A 19,461-nucleotide genomic window follows, 5' to 3' on the forward strand; every position below is an offset into this window, starting at 1 on the left:
TCGTTGTCAAAAGTAACATTACATAAAAAGTAAAGACAGATGCAGGGATTTTAAAACTTTTTAGCATAGCATACATTCAAATTATTATAGGGAGATGCCACGGCAGTTATCGCACACACACACACACACACACACACACACACACACACACACACACACACACACACACACACACACACACACACACCACAGTCTCATACAACAGTCCGAGAGTTTAACTCTCTCAGCTTTTCCTGAGTAAATAGTGATAATTATTCTTATATCATCAACATAACTTCCTTGCTACAGTGGATGCTCAAATTCCCACCACCAAAACACCTCCATTAGGCTGTATGATAAAATCCTAAAATAAGAAGTCACATTTAGATTAATACAACATGTGCATGCAGGTGTGTGTGCGTTCCTGTGTGTGTGTGTGTGTGTGTGTGTGTGTGTGTGTGTGTGTGTGTGTGTGTGTGTGTGTGTGTGTGTGTGTGTGTGTGTGTGTGTGTATGTGTGTGTGTGTGTGTGTGTGTGTGTGTAAATGCGTGTATAAAATCATTACCTTGAACTTCCCCACAAATCTCTGGTCATTGGAGCCATCGGAGTCATTGGCCTTGCCCCGGTAGAGGTCAAACGAGGTCACCCAGTCATCGAACGGACCGAACACCACCTCCAGCTCCTTATCATACAGCTACACATACACACAACAATATAAGAGGATATATGTGTTTAACAGCGTGTATGTTTGTATGTGGGAGCGGGAGTGTGTGTGTACCAGTAGTGTAGCTAGTTTGGTTGGGGTCAGCGCTCCTTCTGTTTTCTGCTTCTTCTCTGTATCTGATTGGCTGCTGACTGTCAAATCAAAAGCATCACAGCCAAAATAAATAACAGATAAATAAACCATGACTTCTGTCCTGTTTGGGATGTGGCCTCGGTAAAGCAAGGTTACAGATGTAATTTGGCCTGGTGCCTAGGCTGTGAGGGTCAGGCTGACTTTAGAGACGTCAGAGAACTCGACACAGTCGTTTGTGAATCATAATATCGTCTGGAGGCGCACAAAGCTTTTGGCCGTGATAATATGGATGATATGATATAGATATCTATGTATTATATGATATTATTTAGATATAGAGCTCCAGGACTGTAACGCAAGTGTTGTACACTTCTTTGTTATTTTGATAACTGTTCTGCTGTTGGTGTTATGGCGCATAACACGACGAGACTCGCAGTGGGGGTTATCTCAGCCATGGTTGAGAAGGAATTGGGGGAAAGGAACTTTGGCTTTGACTGCCTGAAGTACATGAACCACGACATGATAAGATAGACTTTATTGTCTTTGTACATTCACCTATACAACGAAATTGGGAGTGCCAACTGAAGGTGCATTACATACAAAAAAAAAAAAAAAAAAAAGCAATTTAAGTTAAAAATCAGCTAAATAATAATAAAAAAAATAAAAATAAGAAAAACATTTGGAACAAGACAAGGACAGGTGATGTCAGAATAAATACATATAAAGGCCGTAAGCATATTGCACTTTATAGAAAGTGAGGAATCGGTGTTTCAAGTCTAATGGGTGTTAAGTGTCCTGATTGCCCAAGGAAAGAAGCTTTTGTTCAGTCTGTTGGTTCTGCCCTTCAGGCTCCTGTACCGCCTACCAGAGGGCAGTAGGCTGAGCAGGTGGTGGCCGGGATGGAGGTGGTCACAGATGATCTTTCTTGTTCTTGAGATGCATCGTGAGCTGGCAATGTCATCCAAGGAGGGCAAAGGAGAGCCAATCGTTTTTTCAGCTGACCTTATCACCCTCTGTAGCCTTTTCCTGTCAGCCACTGTACAGCCAGCATACCACACAGTGATGGAGAAGGCCAGCACACTCTCGATGGTGGAGCGGTAAAAGGTCACCAGCAGCTTCTCCTCCAGTTTGTTTCTCTTGAGTACCCTCAGGAAGTGGAGTCGTTGTTGGGCCTTCATCACCACTGCTGATGTGTTAGCTGACCAGGATATGTCCTCAGAGATGTGAGTTCCCAGGAACCCGAAGGTGGAGACTCTCTCCACACAGTCACCATTTTGTGGAGAGGGGCAGGGTCAGCTCTGTGACGCCTGAAATCCATTATAACCTCCTTTGTTTTTATTGTGTTAAGGGTCAGGTTGTTTGCAGCACACCACTCCACCAGCCGCTGCACCTCATCCCTATAGGCCGACTCGTCTCCTCCGGTTATGAGCCCCACCACAGTCGTATCATCCGCGAATTTGGCTATTGTGTTGGTGGGGTGGGTGGGAGTACAGTCATGAGTGTAGATGGCATACAGGAGTGGGCTCAGCACGCAGCCCTGTGGAGAACCCGTACTGAGCATGAGGGTGGAGGAGCTGTGGGTGCCAATTTTAACAGACTGCGGACGATTTGTAAGAAAGTCTTTTATCCAGACACAGGTGGCGGGGGGGAAGTCCAGGGCAGCTAGCTTGCTCACAAGGATGTCAGGGATGATGGGATTAAAGGCCGAGCAGTAGTCGACAAAGAGCATCCTTACGGAGGTCCCCGGGTGTTCCAGGTGGCTGAGTGCAGTGTGGAGGGCTGTAGAGATGGCATCATCAGTTGATCGGTTTGCTTTGTATGCAAATTGGAAGGGGTCAAAGGTTGAAGGGAGGCATTCTTTGATGTGATGAGTCATAAGCCTCTCAAAACATTTTGCAACCACTGGTGTTAGTGCAATGGGTCTGTAGTCACTGAGGTTATTGATAGTTGAATTTTTGGGGACAGGGATTATGGTAGCCAACTTGAGACATGGTGGGACGGTGGCATGTGTCAGGGACAAGTTGAAGATCTTAGTGAAGACCACTGCCAGCTGATCAGCACAAGCTTTGATTACTTCGCCAGGCACTCCATCAGGTCCAGTGGCTTTTCTTGTGTTCACTGACCTGAATACACGACTCACTTGATGTTCCTGGATAGTGAGTGTGTGTTGGCTTGTGGTCGGAGGGGTCAGCATGTCTGTGTTGGGCCTTGTAGCCTCAAAACGGGCAAAGAAATGGTTTAAATCCTCTGCCAGCGAGGCGTCGGCACTGATGGTCACTGAGGGGCTGCTTTTGTAGTTTGTGAGATGTTTTAATCCCTGCCACACTTGACGAGGGTTGTTGTTTGTCAGATGGCCCTCAACCTTCCTTTTGTAGGCCTCCTTCGCACCTTTAATTCCTCTCCTTAGGTCCGCTCTCACCACGCTGTACAGGACATTGTCCTTTGTTTTGAAGGCGGCGTTTCGGGCTCTCAGGAGTGACTGGACTTCACTTGTCATCCAGGGCTTTCGGTTTGGATAGACTTTGATGTTCTTATCAACCGTCACATTGTCATTGCAGTATTTGATGTATGACAATACGGTGTCAGTGAAGCGCTGTAGATCCTGTTGTTCAAGGATACTCCAATCTGTGTGAGCGAAGCAGTCCTGCAGTTGGGAGAGTGCACCCTCTGGCCAGGTTTTTACAGTCTTTATGATCGGCTTGGTCTTCCTCCTAAGGGGAGTGTATGCTGGGATGAGGAGCAGTAAAAGATGGTCAGACAGACCCAGATGTGGGAGGGGGACTGCTCTATAAGCATGCTTTATGTTAGAATAGACACAGTCCAGTGTGTTGTTTCCTCTGGTGGAGCACCGTACATACTGTATAAAATTGGGAAGGACTGTCTTTAGGCATGCTTGATTAAAATCCCCAGCGATGACGTGTACCCCATCAGGTTGAGCTTGCTGCTGTTTATTGACACTATCATGTAGGTAGGTAAGAGCTATGCTAATATTTGCATCTGGTGGAATATAGACCGCAGTGATAATTACCACTGTCAGCTCTCTGGGCAGATAGAAGGTTCTGCAAACTACTGACATTGCTTCTATGTCCGGGGAGCAGTGAGTGTCTGTGCTCTTACTACTTGCGCACCAATCATTGTGAACATAAACACACAGTCCCCCTCCTCTGCTCTTTCCGGAATCCTTGTTCCTGTCGGAGTGTTGGATAGTGCGTCCCGCTAGTAGAACTGACGCATCCGGGATCAGCTGATGTAGCCAGGTCTCCGTGATGATCATAACACAGCAATCTTGAACAAAGCAGTAGGCTGCTAGATGTAGTTCCAATTCGTTGATTTTGTGAACGATGAATCTTGCGTTAGTCAGGAAGATGCTGGGTAACGGGGGTTTGAGTGGCTGTTTCCGTAGCCGGGCTAGAAGACGTGCTCGGCAACCCCGCTTCTGCTTGCGCTCCTTGCGCCGCCTACGCCGCTTGCTGGGGCCAACGACAATCCAAGGGGACTCCGGTGGCCGCGCTATGTCGAGCGGGATGTTGTGATTCCGCTGGAAGTCGCTCGTAACTGCAACCTGACAACGTAATCCGATGTTCAGGAGCTCTGTGTGGCTGTAAAAATGTTTAGCTTCACACCACTTGCATGGATCAATGGCGGCCGTGAGGCTTGCCACAGTACAAGCAGTGTTCCTGTCTGTCATTTTAGTGTCTGCGTTATTTGTTTGTAAAGTGTCGTGCATAATCCAGTACACCCGATCGGAGCTTCTAAACCTCAGATCCACCTCTCACAGTGATCTGGGCACATCTACATCCTTGCTGGAGAAGAAATTACTGGAATTAAACATCTACAGCGCAAGCCCCTCAACACCATGGCAGCCGGCCCGAAAGGGCCGCCGCTCCAGCACCTCTGCCAGGTTCAGGAGACGCCCTCACCGGCCACCGCTCCCTGCCTTTCTGCTGTCAAACGTAAGATCCCTCCGGCACAAAATGGACGAATTACAACTTATGATCCAAACAGACAAAGACTACAGTGACTGCTCTGCCATCTGCCTGACAGAGACCTGGCTGGATCAATCAGTACCAGACCAAGCGGTAACTCTTCCAGGTTTCACATTGCATCGTTCCGATAGATCTTCCAAACTATCGGGCAAGGCAAAAGGCGGTGGGGCTTGCATCATGATAAATGAACGCTGGTGCACAAATTCTACTGAACTCACACATGTATGTTCCCCTCACCTGGAATACCTCACTGTCAAATGCAGACCATCATTCCTCCCACGGGAGTTCGCATCAATTATTATGATCTGTGTTTACATTCCACCTGAGGCTAACGCTAACACCACCATAGCCGAGTTAGCCAACTACGTCTCCTCAGTGGAAAATTCACACCCGGACACAGCAGTCATCGTCCTCGGGGACTTTAACCAGACCAACCTATCATCTGAGCTCCCCGGCTACCATCAGCAGGTAAATTGCCCCAGCAGAGGGACCAACACGCTTGACCACTGCTACACCTCCATCAGAGAGGCTTACCGTGCTTTCCCTAGGGCTCTGCTGGGCAGGTCCGACCACGCAATGCTGCTGCTAATTCCAAAATACAGGCAAAAAGTTAAATCCTCCAAAACACCAACAACCTTTCTCCGGTGCTGGTCCCCCGAAGCCATTGAACAACTTCGGGGTTGTTTCGCGTGCACGGACTGGGATGTTTTCCATGCCGCAGGTGACCTGAACGACGTCACCGAAGCAGTGACGTCATACGTCAATTACTGCGTTGACCTGTGCATTTCACTCAAAAAAGTCAAACACTACAATAATATTAAACCGTGGTTCAACAAGGATATTAAGATAATAAGAAAGGAGAAAAATACAGCACATTTGACAGGAAATAAAGAACAATATATGGCTGCCAAATACAAACTGAGATCTGCAATAAGAAGAGCCAAATCCAACTATGCCACTAAATTAGAAGAACAAATCTCTAATAGTGACACCCGCTCTATCTGGAAAAAATTACAAAACATGACAAACTACAAAAAGAAACCCACCCCCACACCTGACAGCGACAATCAGCTTCCTGATTCAGTTAACACTTTCTATGGAAGGTTTGAGCAGGCACCGGTTCCACCACCATCTCTCCCAGACCCCCCCCCCCCCCCCCCCTTTCACCATTTACGAGGAGGAGGTAAGGAGCACCTTCAAGGGACTTAAGAGGAATAAAGCCCCCGGCCCAGATAACATTAGCCCCTCCGTTCTCCACCACTGTGCTGCGGAGCTGGCTGGGGTTTTTACCAACATCTTCAACTCCTCCCTCTGCCAAAGCTCAGTACCCAACTGCTTCAAAGAATCCATCATCATCCCAGTTCCCAAAACCAAGACCATCTCCTGCCTCAATGACTACAGACCCATTGCCTTGACATCAGCAGTTATGAAATCATTTGAGCGCATCATACTAAATCACCTGAAATCTGTCACCACCCCCCTCATGGACCCATATCAATTTGCATACAGAGCCAACAGGTCAGTTGAAGACACCGTCATCTTAGCAACTCATCACATTCTGAACCACCTGGAGTCCGCCAACACATATGCCCGCATCCTGTTCATGGATTTCAGCTCTGCATTCAACACAATAAACTACAATAAATAAATACTGGACATGAACATCGACCAAAAGGTGAAGATCAAAAATACCACATCCTCCCCTCTCTTCCTCAGTACAGGCACACCCCAAGGCTGTGTTCCCTCACCCTGGCTATTCTCCCTTTACACAAACAAGCTCACATCCCACCACAGCTCTGTCAACCTGTACAAGTACGCGGACGACTCAACCATCATAGGACTCATCACCAACAACCAAGAAACAGAATACCGTGCACAGATCAACCAAGCAGTGACCTGGTGTACAGACCATGATCTCATACTCAACTCATCAAAAACAACGGAACTCATCATCGACCCAAGACGCCAACCATCCCCCAAAACTCCTGTACTCATTAAAGTTGAATCCATCTCCATCACTGACACATTCAAACTCCTTGGAACCCACATCAGCAATAACCTCAAATGGAAAATAAACGCAGACCACATTTACAAAAAAGCCCAGCAAAGACTTTTCCATCTCCGTCAGCTCAAGAAGTTCAGGGTAAGGTCCCATCTTCTGCTCCACTTCTACACAGCCATCGTAGAAAGCATCCTCACCTTCTCCATCACAGTCTGGTTCGGCAGTCTAGACTCACTCTCCCGGAAGAAACTACAACGCATCATAAATAGAGCATCCAAAATTATTGGCACACCCCTTCCATCCCTTGATTCACTCTACCACAAACGGACACTACGCAGAGCACGGAAAATCATCTCCAACCCCACTCACCCTGTACACTATGCCTTCCAACTACTGCCTTCTGGGAGGCGTTACAGGACAATTGCCTCCAGAACAACCCGGTTAAAAAACAGTTTCATCCCAACTGCAATAAACTTTCTGAACTCGGAACGTTAAGGATTAAGCATGGCCCTTATGTATTGTGTAGTGTGTATTTCATGTTTGTACCTTGTTTAGTCAAAAATATATACTGAAAAATAGTTTTCAGCCTGGTGTGGCGGCCATGTTGGATTTATAAATGTTGAGCCATTTTGGGACATGTTTGAGCTTCATATACAGCATATTTGGATTCAGCACCCCTTAATACCCCTAGAAATGTCATATATTATAAATATTCACAAAATGCCTTTAGGGTTCTGATTTTGTGAAAATTGACCCCGTCGAGACATCTTCCCTTTAACACAGAACGAGAACATCTCAATAACACAGTATGGTGAATTATGTCTATAAAGTCCACCACAAGACTAAACTTTGTTGCTAAATTTAATATTACCCTTGAGCCTCCCGAAATGTCTTTACACTTTATCGCTCAAATGTAATATTACTCTCCTCATTTAGCCTCCCAAAATGTCTTGCTCTATTGATGTCCCCCCTCCCCCCTGCCGACTGTAGTTGTTTTATTTTTCTAATGTTTTGTTTGTATTTTATGTGTGACAAAAAACATCTTTAACTCTCACGTTGGTAGCCAATGTACAATCCGCAATCTTGCCCTCGCACCCCCCCTTCTCCCTCTCCCCCTTCCCCACACAAGCCCGTGCTTTATTTCACTTTAGCTGCTTTCACACATACATGTACATCCTGATATACTCCTGCTATTTTCCTGATGGGCCGTATTTGTATCCTGACATTTGTACCCTGAAAATCCCCTCGATAAGTAGTAGTAGTATTTTCTCCGTAAGGAAATGTAAATAACCTTGTATGTGAATGAGGAGTAGAAAGTCTGTATTTCTCACACAACTTGACTGGGGGTGTTAATGACGCTTCGGTCTGCATTTGCAGGTCATTGAGTGGCACCCTAAATGATAGTCTGTTTTATCGCTGAATGGTTAAAAAATATTTTTATGTTGGCACTGCTTTTCAGTCAATCGTGTTAGTTAGTTTGTTATTAAGTTTAGTTGCTGCCTTAGCTGTTTTTACACTTTTATTTCACTAAGGTGCTTCTGAAAATTAACACAATTTTCAGTTACAGAAGAAGCTGTTATTATTTTCAACTAACCAATAGTAGTTGCCAGCCTAAAACTAGAAAGACATAATAATAATAATAATAATAATAATAATAGATCATGAGTTCATGAGTTAATCAGTAAATGTATTAATGAGCTAGGGTAGGCCCCTTCTTTTAGAAGTATTTCTTGTTATATTTGCCCAAACTCGGATGCATCAATATATCAAATGCTCTGAAAAAAAGAAAACTGTAGCATCTGTGGTGGTCGCAGGTCAGCCAGACGCTGTCTGTCTAGCTGCCGTTTGTCTGCCCATGCACTTATTGACTGGAATCTTCCACAGGCAGACCCATCGCTAAAGCTGGGGTGCTAAATATAGCGTGCTAAATATAGCACGCTAAAGCTAGCCCTAGTCCCGTATTTAGGGGGGATGTGGGGCTTTAGAGGGAGGCCTGAAGGGAGGGCGGGACTTTCTCTGTTGGACAATTTCTTCAAATTGCCTAGCCTAACTTTATTATGAGATATGACTATGGGATAAAGAGATAATGTTGAGTTGAAGTTAAGATTTTCTCACCCAAACCAGCGACGCTGTCACTCAGAAGATTCTGGAAAGAAGAAGCTGCAAAACACGACAATATGCGTGTGAATGGAGGGAAATGTGGTCAATCAAAGGGCTTTACAATCTGTGCAATTTGTACAATCCCAGAAGTTTGGTACACAGAGGCACCATGCAGGGAACGGCTGTCAGGAGCAGGGCTACTGGTGCACCTGGCACCTAGCAATCCAACCAGCAACCCTCCGCTTGACACCATCTGATCTACCTCTGAAATATGTGTGCGTTGGCGTGGGTGTGCGGGTGTGTGTGTGGGTGTACCTTTATCAAACACCTGGGGGAAGGGATGAACTTCTTTCTGTCTTGACTGAAACAAAAAGACAACAATAAAAATACATTAAATAGATTATGCAATGCTCATTTCTCTCTACCTGCTGTAGTCTCTCTCTCTCTCCCTTTGGTAGAGGAGGTAAACAGACCTGTGAGGAGGGTGAAGGGTTTTATATGACTATTCCGTTTTTAATGGACCCACGTTTTACCGATGATAATCAGAAGGTAACAGAAGGGGGATCGATTTACAGGGCAAATGCCCAGTCCCTGGGCTCAGGGGCGGACTGGCCATCGGGAATACCGGGGACATCCCCGGTGGGCCGATGGCACAAAATATAAACCCACCGGCCCACGCCCATCATCGCATCAGCCCTACAATGGTTAACACAGCGGCACAAGCGTAATTTTCTCCAAGAGCTATACCTATCTAATCGCACTGACTGACTTTTATACTGCTACTCGCAATCGGTCTTCACACTCGTGACTATTTTTCTGACTATAAGTGTCTTCTAATATGTGTTTTACAAAGTAAGAAAAGATCTCCACCTTATTAATAAACACCTCTAAATTGGTTCTTACGCAGCCAAAGTGTTCTCAGCTGTGCGGATTGAGGTAGAGAATTTGGATTTGCATACATACACGCAACGCGGCACCCAGTTCTACGCATGCGCTCAACCCATGAGGCCCAGCTCTTCGTTGCCTCTTCCAAACTCTTGTTTTAGGTGTTATTAAATATCACTCACTCTAGCTTATATTATATTTTATTTATTTTGTGCCCTTTCCTTTTATTGTTTATTTATATCACATTGAGTTGCATAAAAAAATAAGTTGCCTTTCCTTGCCTTGCGTCATTCTCTAGCAGACTAAGTTGTTTTTGAGAGTGAGAGAGCATGTCGTCGGCACCAAAACGAAAAGGTGGAGCTGAAAAGCTAAGAGATAAAAAGAAAAAATGTCTGGAGGAAGGTGCCTCAAAACATTTAAAAATATCTAATTTCTTTGGAAAACCACCGACTGGTGACAGTGAAAAGGTAAGATGTGGCGTTGACCTTGCCAAATGTGAGCTTTCTATTCCCAGATGAGGTAACGTTCCCTACTGATACCACTGATGTTCACACCCCATCGTATGTTCTGTTCTGTTCATTTCTAATATATTGTTCATACTAATTCTACCCTCTGATTCCAGTTTCTTTATTGTGTGGTCTTTCTCTGCTGACATTCATTCCTTAAGGCTTTGTAGTTATACTTGTATAACCATCTGATACTAGCCAAGAGTTAAGCATATTCATCTAGCAAACTATACCTACCTTGGAGTGTTAGAATAGCCAATAATCATTTTATTCCATGTGTCCATCCAGGCAAATTGGTGGATCCAAACAGTCAGTGGATCCACTGACTGTTCGATACGCGCGATCCATTGAGTGGGCAACGCGGCGTGTACTTAGTGGGCCGCGTGCCGTGTATTGAGTGGGCCGGTCTGACAGAAACTCCCGGGCCACTTTTTTCCCCCAGTCCGCCCCTGCTGGGCTTGTGACGCAAATAAGCACAGGGAGGGAGCAGCACCAAACATATAAGCTGTAATAACTGCACATAGCCACAAGAGGAGCAGGACCAACATATAAGCTATAATAACTGCACATAGCCACAATATGGTAGCCTGGCTCCGCCCGCCTAAGTACTTCCGCTCAATTTGAATTTCCCTTCAGTACTAGGTCTGGACCTGCTGTATGTAATTTGGTTTTCTGGTGCCGCCACAGCGGCCGCCAATCAGCGAACAGAGGGCGTGTCTGAGAACAATGACGATAAAGTCGTACGCCAGTTTGAGTTGTTGTTGTAGGTCGGTAGTTGATTTACAATGTGCAATTTTTCCCTGATAAATTAAATTCGACGAACAAAACCTGCAGCTGTCGTTGACGGACATTTTCGTGCAGACGCACAAGGTGTTTGGTTTGTGTACAACCTGCGTGTGATTCCCGGCGCATGACATACGTCACAACCAAATGTTAGCGATTGGTTATGGCAGATGCAGAGTGGCACTGGGCAGATCCAATCATTTTAAACTTCAACAGACACCCGCCTTCAAGTGAGTTAACATTTGTCAATTGATTAGGTCCAGACTCTCTGTACAAATGAAATGAAATGAAGTGAAGTACGAGAGTCTGGTAGAACCAGGCTAACAATATGGCAGCATCATCCCACATATGAGGAAGCCGGAGGCAGGTTCTCAAAACCTTAGCCAATCAGAGCACGTACTACGTCATATAAACCACGCCTCCTCCAAATTTAAACAGCTGCACGCCCCAAGGGGGGCAGAAACACACGGTAGCTCATTTGCATAGATGACCAGCCGAGTGTCTTTCCACGCGTGTATATACAATTTCCCTCCTTTTACTTCATAGTTACCATACCGAAACTTTACCAAATAAAGTGAGTTAAAAGCGATCCTGATTCGATTACCTTTCTAAGGGTTTTATATTTCTTATCATGATTTTAGTAAGCCTATCAGAACACCAGGTTCTGATACGATGTTGATCATTTTGTATTTATCTTCTACTCCATGTATTGATCCTGCTCCTTGCTTTTATTGATTTTATGTAAAGCACTTTGAATTGCAAATCTTGTACGAAATGTGCTACATAAATAAAGTCTTACTACTTACTTACTTCAAAATGAACACGACAATTTGGTGACCCTGACGTGATTCTAAAGAAGGAACGAGGTCCGAGACTCGGAGAGGCGCGGCGGGTGCGATGCTCGGCATCCCTTCCACAGGCGCTACATAACAGGTAAGCAGAACGTATTTGTTAAGTGTAGTACTACTGTACGCCCTTACTCATCGTGTCCATTAGAGGGCAGTGTTGACTTTACCTCTGTGTTACCTGACACTTCCTGTTCCGGTGTCTGAGTTGTTACATGTGACGATGTCGAGGAGAGTGGCAGTTCAGTCGCGTTACACCCGCCTGTCGATACAATAAATATGCCTACAAGGCTAAAGGTAAAATGTGTCTGATGAGAGTTTGATTACATCTCCACCGCAACGCACTAAACTCATCACTATTGTCTAAAAGACTGAATCTGCATAGGATTACATATAGGAATATTGGGTGAAAATGTTGTTGAGCCACCGTCCTGTCGCGACGCTCCGTAGTCCCGGTCCTGGGATTAGAAAAGCATAACTCGACGTGAAGTTAAACGATCGCAGAGAACTCTGAAGGAGATTTAATAAAAATAATAAGATCACATAGAGCAGCGGTCCGCGGACCGGTACCGGTCCGTGGGTCATTTGGTACCGGTCCGCAGAGAAAGATTATTTATTTATTTTAATTATTATTATTATTTATTTTTTTTTTATTCACTTCGCAATACTGTCACTCTTTTACATGCCATAAGTCTATATGCAGTTGTTAGATTGCATATAACATGTTTGCATTTTTGGCAACCTCTGCGCCCCCCCCCCCCCCCCCCCGGTCCGTGAAACTTTTCGGAGAATCATACCGGTCCTTGATGCTGAAAAGGTTGGGGACCGCTGATATAGAGGATGGAAAGGGCCAGAATTGTATAATTGGTACTGTGACAGACGTCTGCCCCAAATAGGCCTATTAAAAGCCGTTGGCAGACGCCTGGCTATATAATCATACCGTGAGAGATCTCTGGCAAATAAAGACGTTGGCAGACGTTGTATTTTCAGTTGTGATAAGACGTTGGTTTGGAAGTCATATTCCTAGCAGCAGTGTTGGAGCGTTACCTTAAAAAAGTAATTAGTTATAGTTACTCACTACTTGTTCCAAAAAGTAACTGAGTTAGTAACTGAATTACTCCATAATAAAGGTAACTAGTTACCAGGGAAAGTAACTATTTGCGTTACTGTAAAAAAAAGAAAGTTGCTATATGTGAAAGAATTTGAATTTTTCTGAGTAGTTATCACTTGGCCTTAATGTGTTAACTGGTTGAACTGCCCATTCAAGGCCCTGATATGCTTCCAACTGAGGCCCCGTCCACACTTACCCGGGTAAATCTACAAACGCATAAATATTTATCCGTTTAGCCCTTCCGTCCACACTAAAACAGAGAATTCCGACGCTGAAAACGATGCTTTTCGAAAACGATCGCTGAGGTCGATAAATGTAAAAACGCTGGGTTTGCGTTGTAGTGTTGACAGGGTAGATGGAGGCTTTCAGAAACGATGACGTTCGGTTGCCATGACACTGCCACAAGCTTGCGCTCGAGACCGAGACACTCATCAAAAAAATGGCAGGTGAAATGCAAATGATGATCTCTCTTTACAATGTACTAATTTATCTCCAGAAACCACTCGACATATTGGCTCAAACATATTCGTTGCTCCAACTCCGGAGGCGAGCGCTGTACTTGATGTTCTTCAGTAGGGGTGTGCATTGGCACTGCCCTCACGATTCGATTACGATTCACCAGGTAACGATTCGATTCAATTCAATTCAACAATGCATTGCGATGCATTGTAGAATCGACTGCACACAATAAGGCATCGACTGCACACAATAAGGCAAATCTTTTCACCTTCCACTCCCAAACCTACTGCAATTTAATACCAGGCTTTGTCCTTTCTGATAATTTCCTTATAAAAAGGATGATATATTTCATAAATTATTTTATGTTGCTCCACTTCGACAATCAGTCTCTCGTCGTCCATGTTGCCGACCCTCTGATTGATTGACTGCTGACCTGGTGCCACTGGTCATGACGTTATGTTGATGTCAAGTTGTGATAGGCTACATGAGCTGATGGTGCGTTCGAGTATTCTCTGCGAACCGACTCGGATCTCGGATCTGACGCCACGCCCACACTTCAAGCGTTTTATTATTTTGCTCGGTCGTTGGAGGAAAACATGGACGCCACCCGGAAAGCTGTTGTCGCGGTAGCATTGGCAGAGGACCAGGCGATCCAATATAAGTAGGCTATAGGCCATAGTCAAGTCAAGTCAAGTTTATTTATATAGCACATTTAAAACAACAGTAGTTGACCGAAGTGCTGTACACAAATACAATATATTTGTGTACATAGGCAGAGATACGGACGCAGTAAGGTATTGCAGTAATACGAGTGATTGAAATTACAATTTAAGCCACCAAAGTGGTCCAAGCACAATGAAAACAGTTCATACTTCAAGTCACAATGGGCGCAGCCATCTTGAATTCTGTCTCGGAATTTCGCTCGGTCACTACTGAGTTCAACCGAGATGGCGAGATCGCCGTCCGAGGAAAAGGGGCGTGTTTGTGCTTGTCGCTAGGCAACGTCCTCGGACCTCCGAGACGGATGGATATTAAAACGCACCATGAGTATTGTGTTTTATTTTGAAAATTGACCGGATGCTCTATGGATTTTACTTTTTCACTTCCTGCCCGGCTCAATCTGCTCTGTTGAAATTGATGCGGTTCAGCAACGGCTCGCGTCAAAATTCGAAGTGCTATGGAATGGTAGCGCTGCGCCGCTTCTGGGACGCTGCTGAGCCGGGGGAAATGGTTTCACTGATTAGAGTGGCAGCGATCAGCAGCGGTGACCGCGGCGCAGCCGTTCCGCCGCGCTTACGTCCCCGGTGGAAATCAGGCTAGTGTATACTTCACAACTCTATTGTCCACTCGAGGCCCGAAAATACAGAGCGACATCGATTATGGCATCAGCATCGATGCTGAATCGTGCATGCCCCGCATTGCGATGCATCGCCAAATCGATTATTGTTGACACCTATTCTTCAGTGATGGTAAAAAACCCGAAGACGACAGTTCAAATCGTACTTGGAGCGGCGTTTCTGGACAAGACCGAGTCAAAAATGATTAACCAGCTGATCAACTGTAAATATCAGATGATCGCGCGCCTGTAATCTAAACAGAGAGTACCGTAACCATGACAACAACTGTTTATCAAAATAATTTCAGTGTGGAACGTGGATGCAAAACATTCCGAAAACGATATGAAAACGATAGTGTGGACGGAGATAATTTTCATTGCATGTGCGTTTTTACATTTACCCGGATTAGTGTGGATGGGGCCTGAATTTCAATTTGCTTGGTTGCGAAGGCTGTGGAACATCTGCTGAATACTACAGAAAATGCCATCTTTTCAACGGATTGCTCCGGGCCCTGTACCACGAAGCTCGCTTAGAGGGTTAGCGAGGTATGTTGAGCTCCAAGCCTGGGTTAGTTGTACCACGAAAGTCGATCTCTTTTAGCGTCGCTGTATCACCATGGTGACTTATGCTCGCAACCAAACCTGGTCGGGAGCAGTTTTTCGGCTTAGTCTAGCCGGAGATCGGCTACTTAAATCGGCGTGCGCAGCTTCCTAGCCCCTCCTCTGACAATGGCGTCACCATTTGTGGGTGTTCCCGTGGACCCCGGCGCACTTCTCGTACAGGTGTCTCTCCGGAGACAGAGGGTTTTACGGGACAGAACCGATCCCTTGGCATTGTCTGACGATATTCAGATTTCAGACTTTATTGTCATTGTGCAAACAACGAAATTGGGGTTCTTCATGAGAGATACAGATTCTCATCAGAGGGTGTTCGTTATTTGATCGTCCTTTTGGACCTTATGTAGACAATGATTACTGTTGCGCATTGTGTCTCCGTGACAGTGTGCTAGAGTGGAGGTAGCGCGTCAGTCTTGAATTTCTGCGCGGGGGGTTCGACTCCCAAGTGATGCAAATTTATGTGAAGCATAAAAAGTCCTAATTCTCATGCATATGGAATACTTATTCACTAAAGCTTATGGAATTATATTTTTGTGCTTATTTCGAACTTGAACCCATATTTTCAAGGCCGTGCTGGCACCACATCTATGGGGGTAAAATGCATGATGATAGACCGGCGAATTTGAACCCCGGTCGCTGGCGTTAGGGTCTTATACTAATCCACTACGCTACAGCCGCTACCTCTCAGCGGTCGAAAACATGCGATACATTTCTTAAATAGGGTGTATTTAAAGTGAATTCCCTAAATGATAGAATAAGGCAGGATGGACGTTGCTTATGCATTTTTAAATCATCATTCTATTTGGATTAATGGCGAACAATTCTGCATTTGGCATAGTTATTTTACAGACAATATGCAGAATCTTTTCACTTATACTCATATAGACTGCTTGATCTACCGTAAAGGTGAGAAAAATGACGCAAAAAACGCCCCTTTCACGTGAACGCGCACTGAACCTAAAGCGGAAAACCTGGTTCTACTAATTGAATCTAAAGTGAGCTTCGTGGTACCATTTAACTCTGATTGCGAGTTGCGGCTCTGTCGAGCCAGGTTTTCCCAAGAAAGCCTGGGTATGTTCAGCGAGCTTCGTGGTATAGGGCACCGGACTCGCCATTTCTGCTGCTTCATCGAATCTGTTTGGTGTGTGCGTTTGGGTGTGTGTGGCGCGCGTGTGCTGGCTTGCACTGGCTCCGATTGGCTACCATGAAACATGACTCTGCCTTAGCCAATCATAATCGCTTATCTCGTTGTTAACCCACCCGGGGCCTGTACCACGTAGCTCGCTGAACATAGCGTAAATCCTAGCGGAAAACCTGGCTCGACAGAGCCGCAACTCGCAATTAGAGTTAAACGGTACCACGACGCTCACTTTAGATTAAATTAGTCGAACCAGGTTTTCCGCTTTAGGTTCAGTGCGCGTTCACTTGAAAGGGGCGTGTTTTGCGTCATTTTTCTCACCTTTACGATAGATCAAGCAGTCTATGGCTGTTTCCCAATGTCAAGGAAGCATGCTCAACGGCCGCCCTTTTAAGGACGCTACGTCATAGAACGCCGACAAGCACTGTTCCAATGTTGAGGACACTCGAAAGCCGCGCCATTTTTGCGTCCTTTGTTTTTGAGAATTCCGAGATTTTTGAAGGATGCATCGCTGCATCCTAGACGAGCCAAAACTACCCACAATCCTCTGCGTTCACTGGGCGGGTTCTTGAAAATGGCAGAGCAGTACACGTTCAAACGAAGTGAAGTTATATTAGTTTTCAGAAATATTTTGTGCCGTATTGCTTTTTATAGATTCATCATGTTAATGCAAATAATCAAGCCTAAAGACCTGTGCCACTTTTCAAACTTTTTTGCAACTTAATGATACGTTGCTATATTTTGCATGGACGTAGCTGGTGTTAAACACCACTGTCACCAATGTAAATTTACTCGCTCACAAGATTACATTTTTTATGTATACCTATTTATGTTTGTGTTGAATCTTTTTTTTTTAGGGTCAGCCCAGCAAACTGAGGCTTTTGTGCGCCTTAGGGTGGCGCACAAACATTTGTTTACCGGTGGAAGGGATAGTGCCACTATCCAATGTTGTACAATTAATGCACAACCGATCATTTGCAATGTTTGTAATTTTTAATGAACGTATTTAATTGTATTTTATATGATATACTTATGTGTTCAAAGCACTGGTAGATTGTAGGCATATATGAATGAATGAATCAGATCAGTTAAATAATATATCCAAATAAATACACGTTTATCATCTCTTTCTTTGTCTTTTTCCCCCTGCATAATAGTAATCAACCGTACTGTAAATGTGATGCATGAATTAAGTTCTCAGACAATTTCACTTAGTTTTATAAAAATTGAATGGATTTTCCTTTTAATAAAGACAATTCGATCAACCACAACAAAGCTTTTGTGACTTCCCCAAAGAGGCTCCATGCGAAGGAGACATGACCGCATTCATAACAGACAAAAGTCAAATAAATATCGATCAGCTTGATTGCTGCCATGTTTTATTCATAAGCGCACATGTGTTTACAAGCGGACACGCAGTATTAAAAAGCGGAAGCGGAAGCGCTTCCACACTACCAAGTCGTTCCCAAAGTCCGACGTTACAAACGCTAGGAAGCACTCGATCTAGCACTCTAGTCTCATCTCCATAGGACGCGACTAGCAAGGACGCGTCCTAGCAAGGCTGCAGCCTTCACTTTGGGAAACAGCCTATATGCGTAGGCAAGTGAAAAGATTCTGCATATTGTCTATAAAATAACTATGCCAAATGCAGAATTGTTCGCCATTAATCCAAATAGAATGATGATGATTTAAAAATGCCTAAGCAACGTCCATCCTGCCTTATTCTATCATTTAGGGAACTCACTTTAAATACACCCTATGTAAGAAATGTATCGCATGTTTTCGACCGCAGAGAGGTAGCGTTTGTAGCGTAGTGGATTAGTATAAGACCCGAACGCCAGCGACCGGGGTTCAAATTCGCCGGTCTATCATCATGCATTTTACCCCCATAGATGTGGTGCCAGCACGGCCTTGAAAATATGGTTTCAAGTTCGAAATAAGCACAAAAAAATATTTCCATAAGCATTGGTGAATAAGTATTCCATCTGCATGAGAATTGGGACTTTTTAAGCTTCACATAAATTCGCGTCACTTGGGAGTCGAACCCCCCGCGGAGAAATTCAAGACTGACGCGCTACCTCCACTCTAGCACTCTGTCACGGAGACACAATGCGCAACAGTAAGCATCGTCTACATAAGGTCCAACGAGGACGATCAAATAACGAACACCCTCTGATGAGAATCTGTGTCTCTCATGAAGAACCCCAATTTCGTTGTTTGCACAATGACAATAAAGTCTGAAATCTGAATATCGTCAGACAATGCCAAGGGATCGGTTCTGTCCTGTAAAACCCTCTGTCTCCGGAGAGACGCCTGTACGAGAAGTGCGCCGAGGTCCACGGGAACACCCACAAATGGTGACGCCATTGTCAGAGGAGGGGCTAGGAAGCTGCGCACGCCGATTTAAGTAGCTGATCTCCGGCTAGACTAAGCCGAAAAACTGATCCCCGACCAGGTTTGGTTGTGAGCATAAGTCACCATGGTGATACAGCGAAGCTAAAAGAGATCGACTTTCGTGGTACAACTAACCCAGGCTTTGAGCTCAACATACCTCGCTAACCCTCTAAGCGAGCTTCGTGGTACAGGCCCCCGGTCTCCTCACTAGCAGTTTGTGTTTGGAGCCAAGGGTGCGTTCGGATTACGCAGTTTATTCAATCAATTCATAGTAACGCACTGCATTTTTCGTACAGTAACGGTAACGGCGTTGTAACGATGGAAATAGTAATTAATTAGATCACCCCGTTACGGAAAAAATAACGGCGTTATGTAACGCCGTTCTTTTAAACTGCGTTATTACCAACACTGCCTAGCAGTAGGAAAACATGCTCTAGTCACACAACAAACTGCTAACCGCAAGGGGATGAAGCTTGGAGAACATATTCCTGGCGGTTGTAAGATCTGCTAACCCTAACTGTAG

The 19,461-nt window shown here is 44.9% G+C and overlaps 1 protein-coding gene across 1 annotated transcript in view; it reads right to left on the reverse strand.

Moving 5' to 3' along the window:
- fer1l6 (fer-1 like family member 6) overlaps positions 1-19,461 on the reverse strand; it is a 137,336-nt gene that overhangs the window by 22,321 nt on the left and 95,554 nt on the right. The window contains exons 31-34 of the mRNA XM_060074699.1: positions 9,179-9,224; positions 8,879-8,923; positions 758-834; positions 545-673 (exon numbers count right to left, since the gene is read on the reverse strand). Coding sequence (XP_059930682.1) covers positions 545-673; positions 758-834; positions 8,879-8,923; positions 9,179-9,224 — 297 coding nt within the window. The remainder of the gene's footprint in view (positions 1-544; positions 674-757; positions 835-8,878; positions 8,924-9,178; positions 9,225-19,461) is intronic.

The sequence above is a fragment of the Gadus macrocephalus genome, chromosome 16, assembly GCF_031168955.1.
Source record: "Gadus macrocephalus chromosome 16, ASM3116895v1".
Classification (NCBI taxonomy): Eukaryota; Metazoa; Chordata; class Actinopteri; order Gadiformes; family Gadidae; genus Gadus; species Gadus macrocephalus.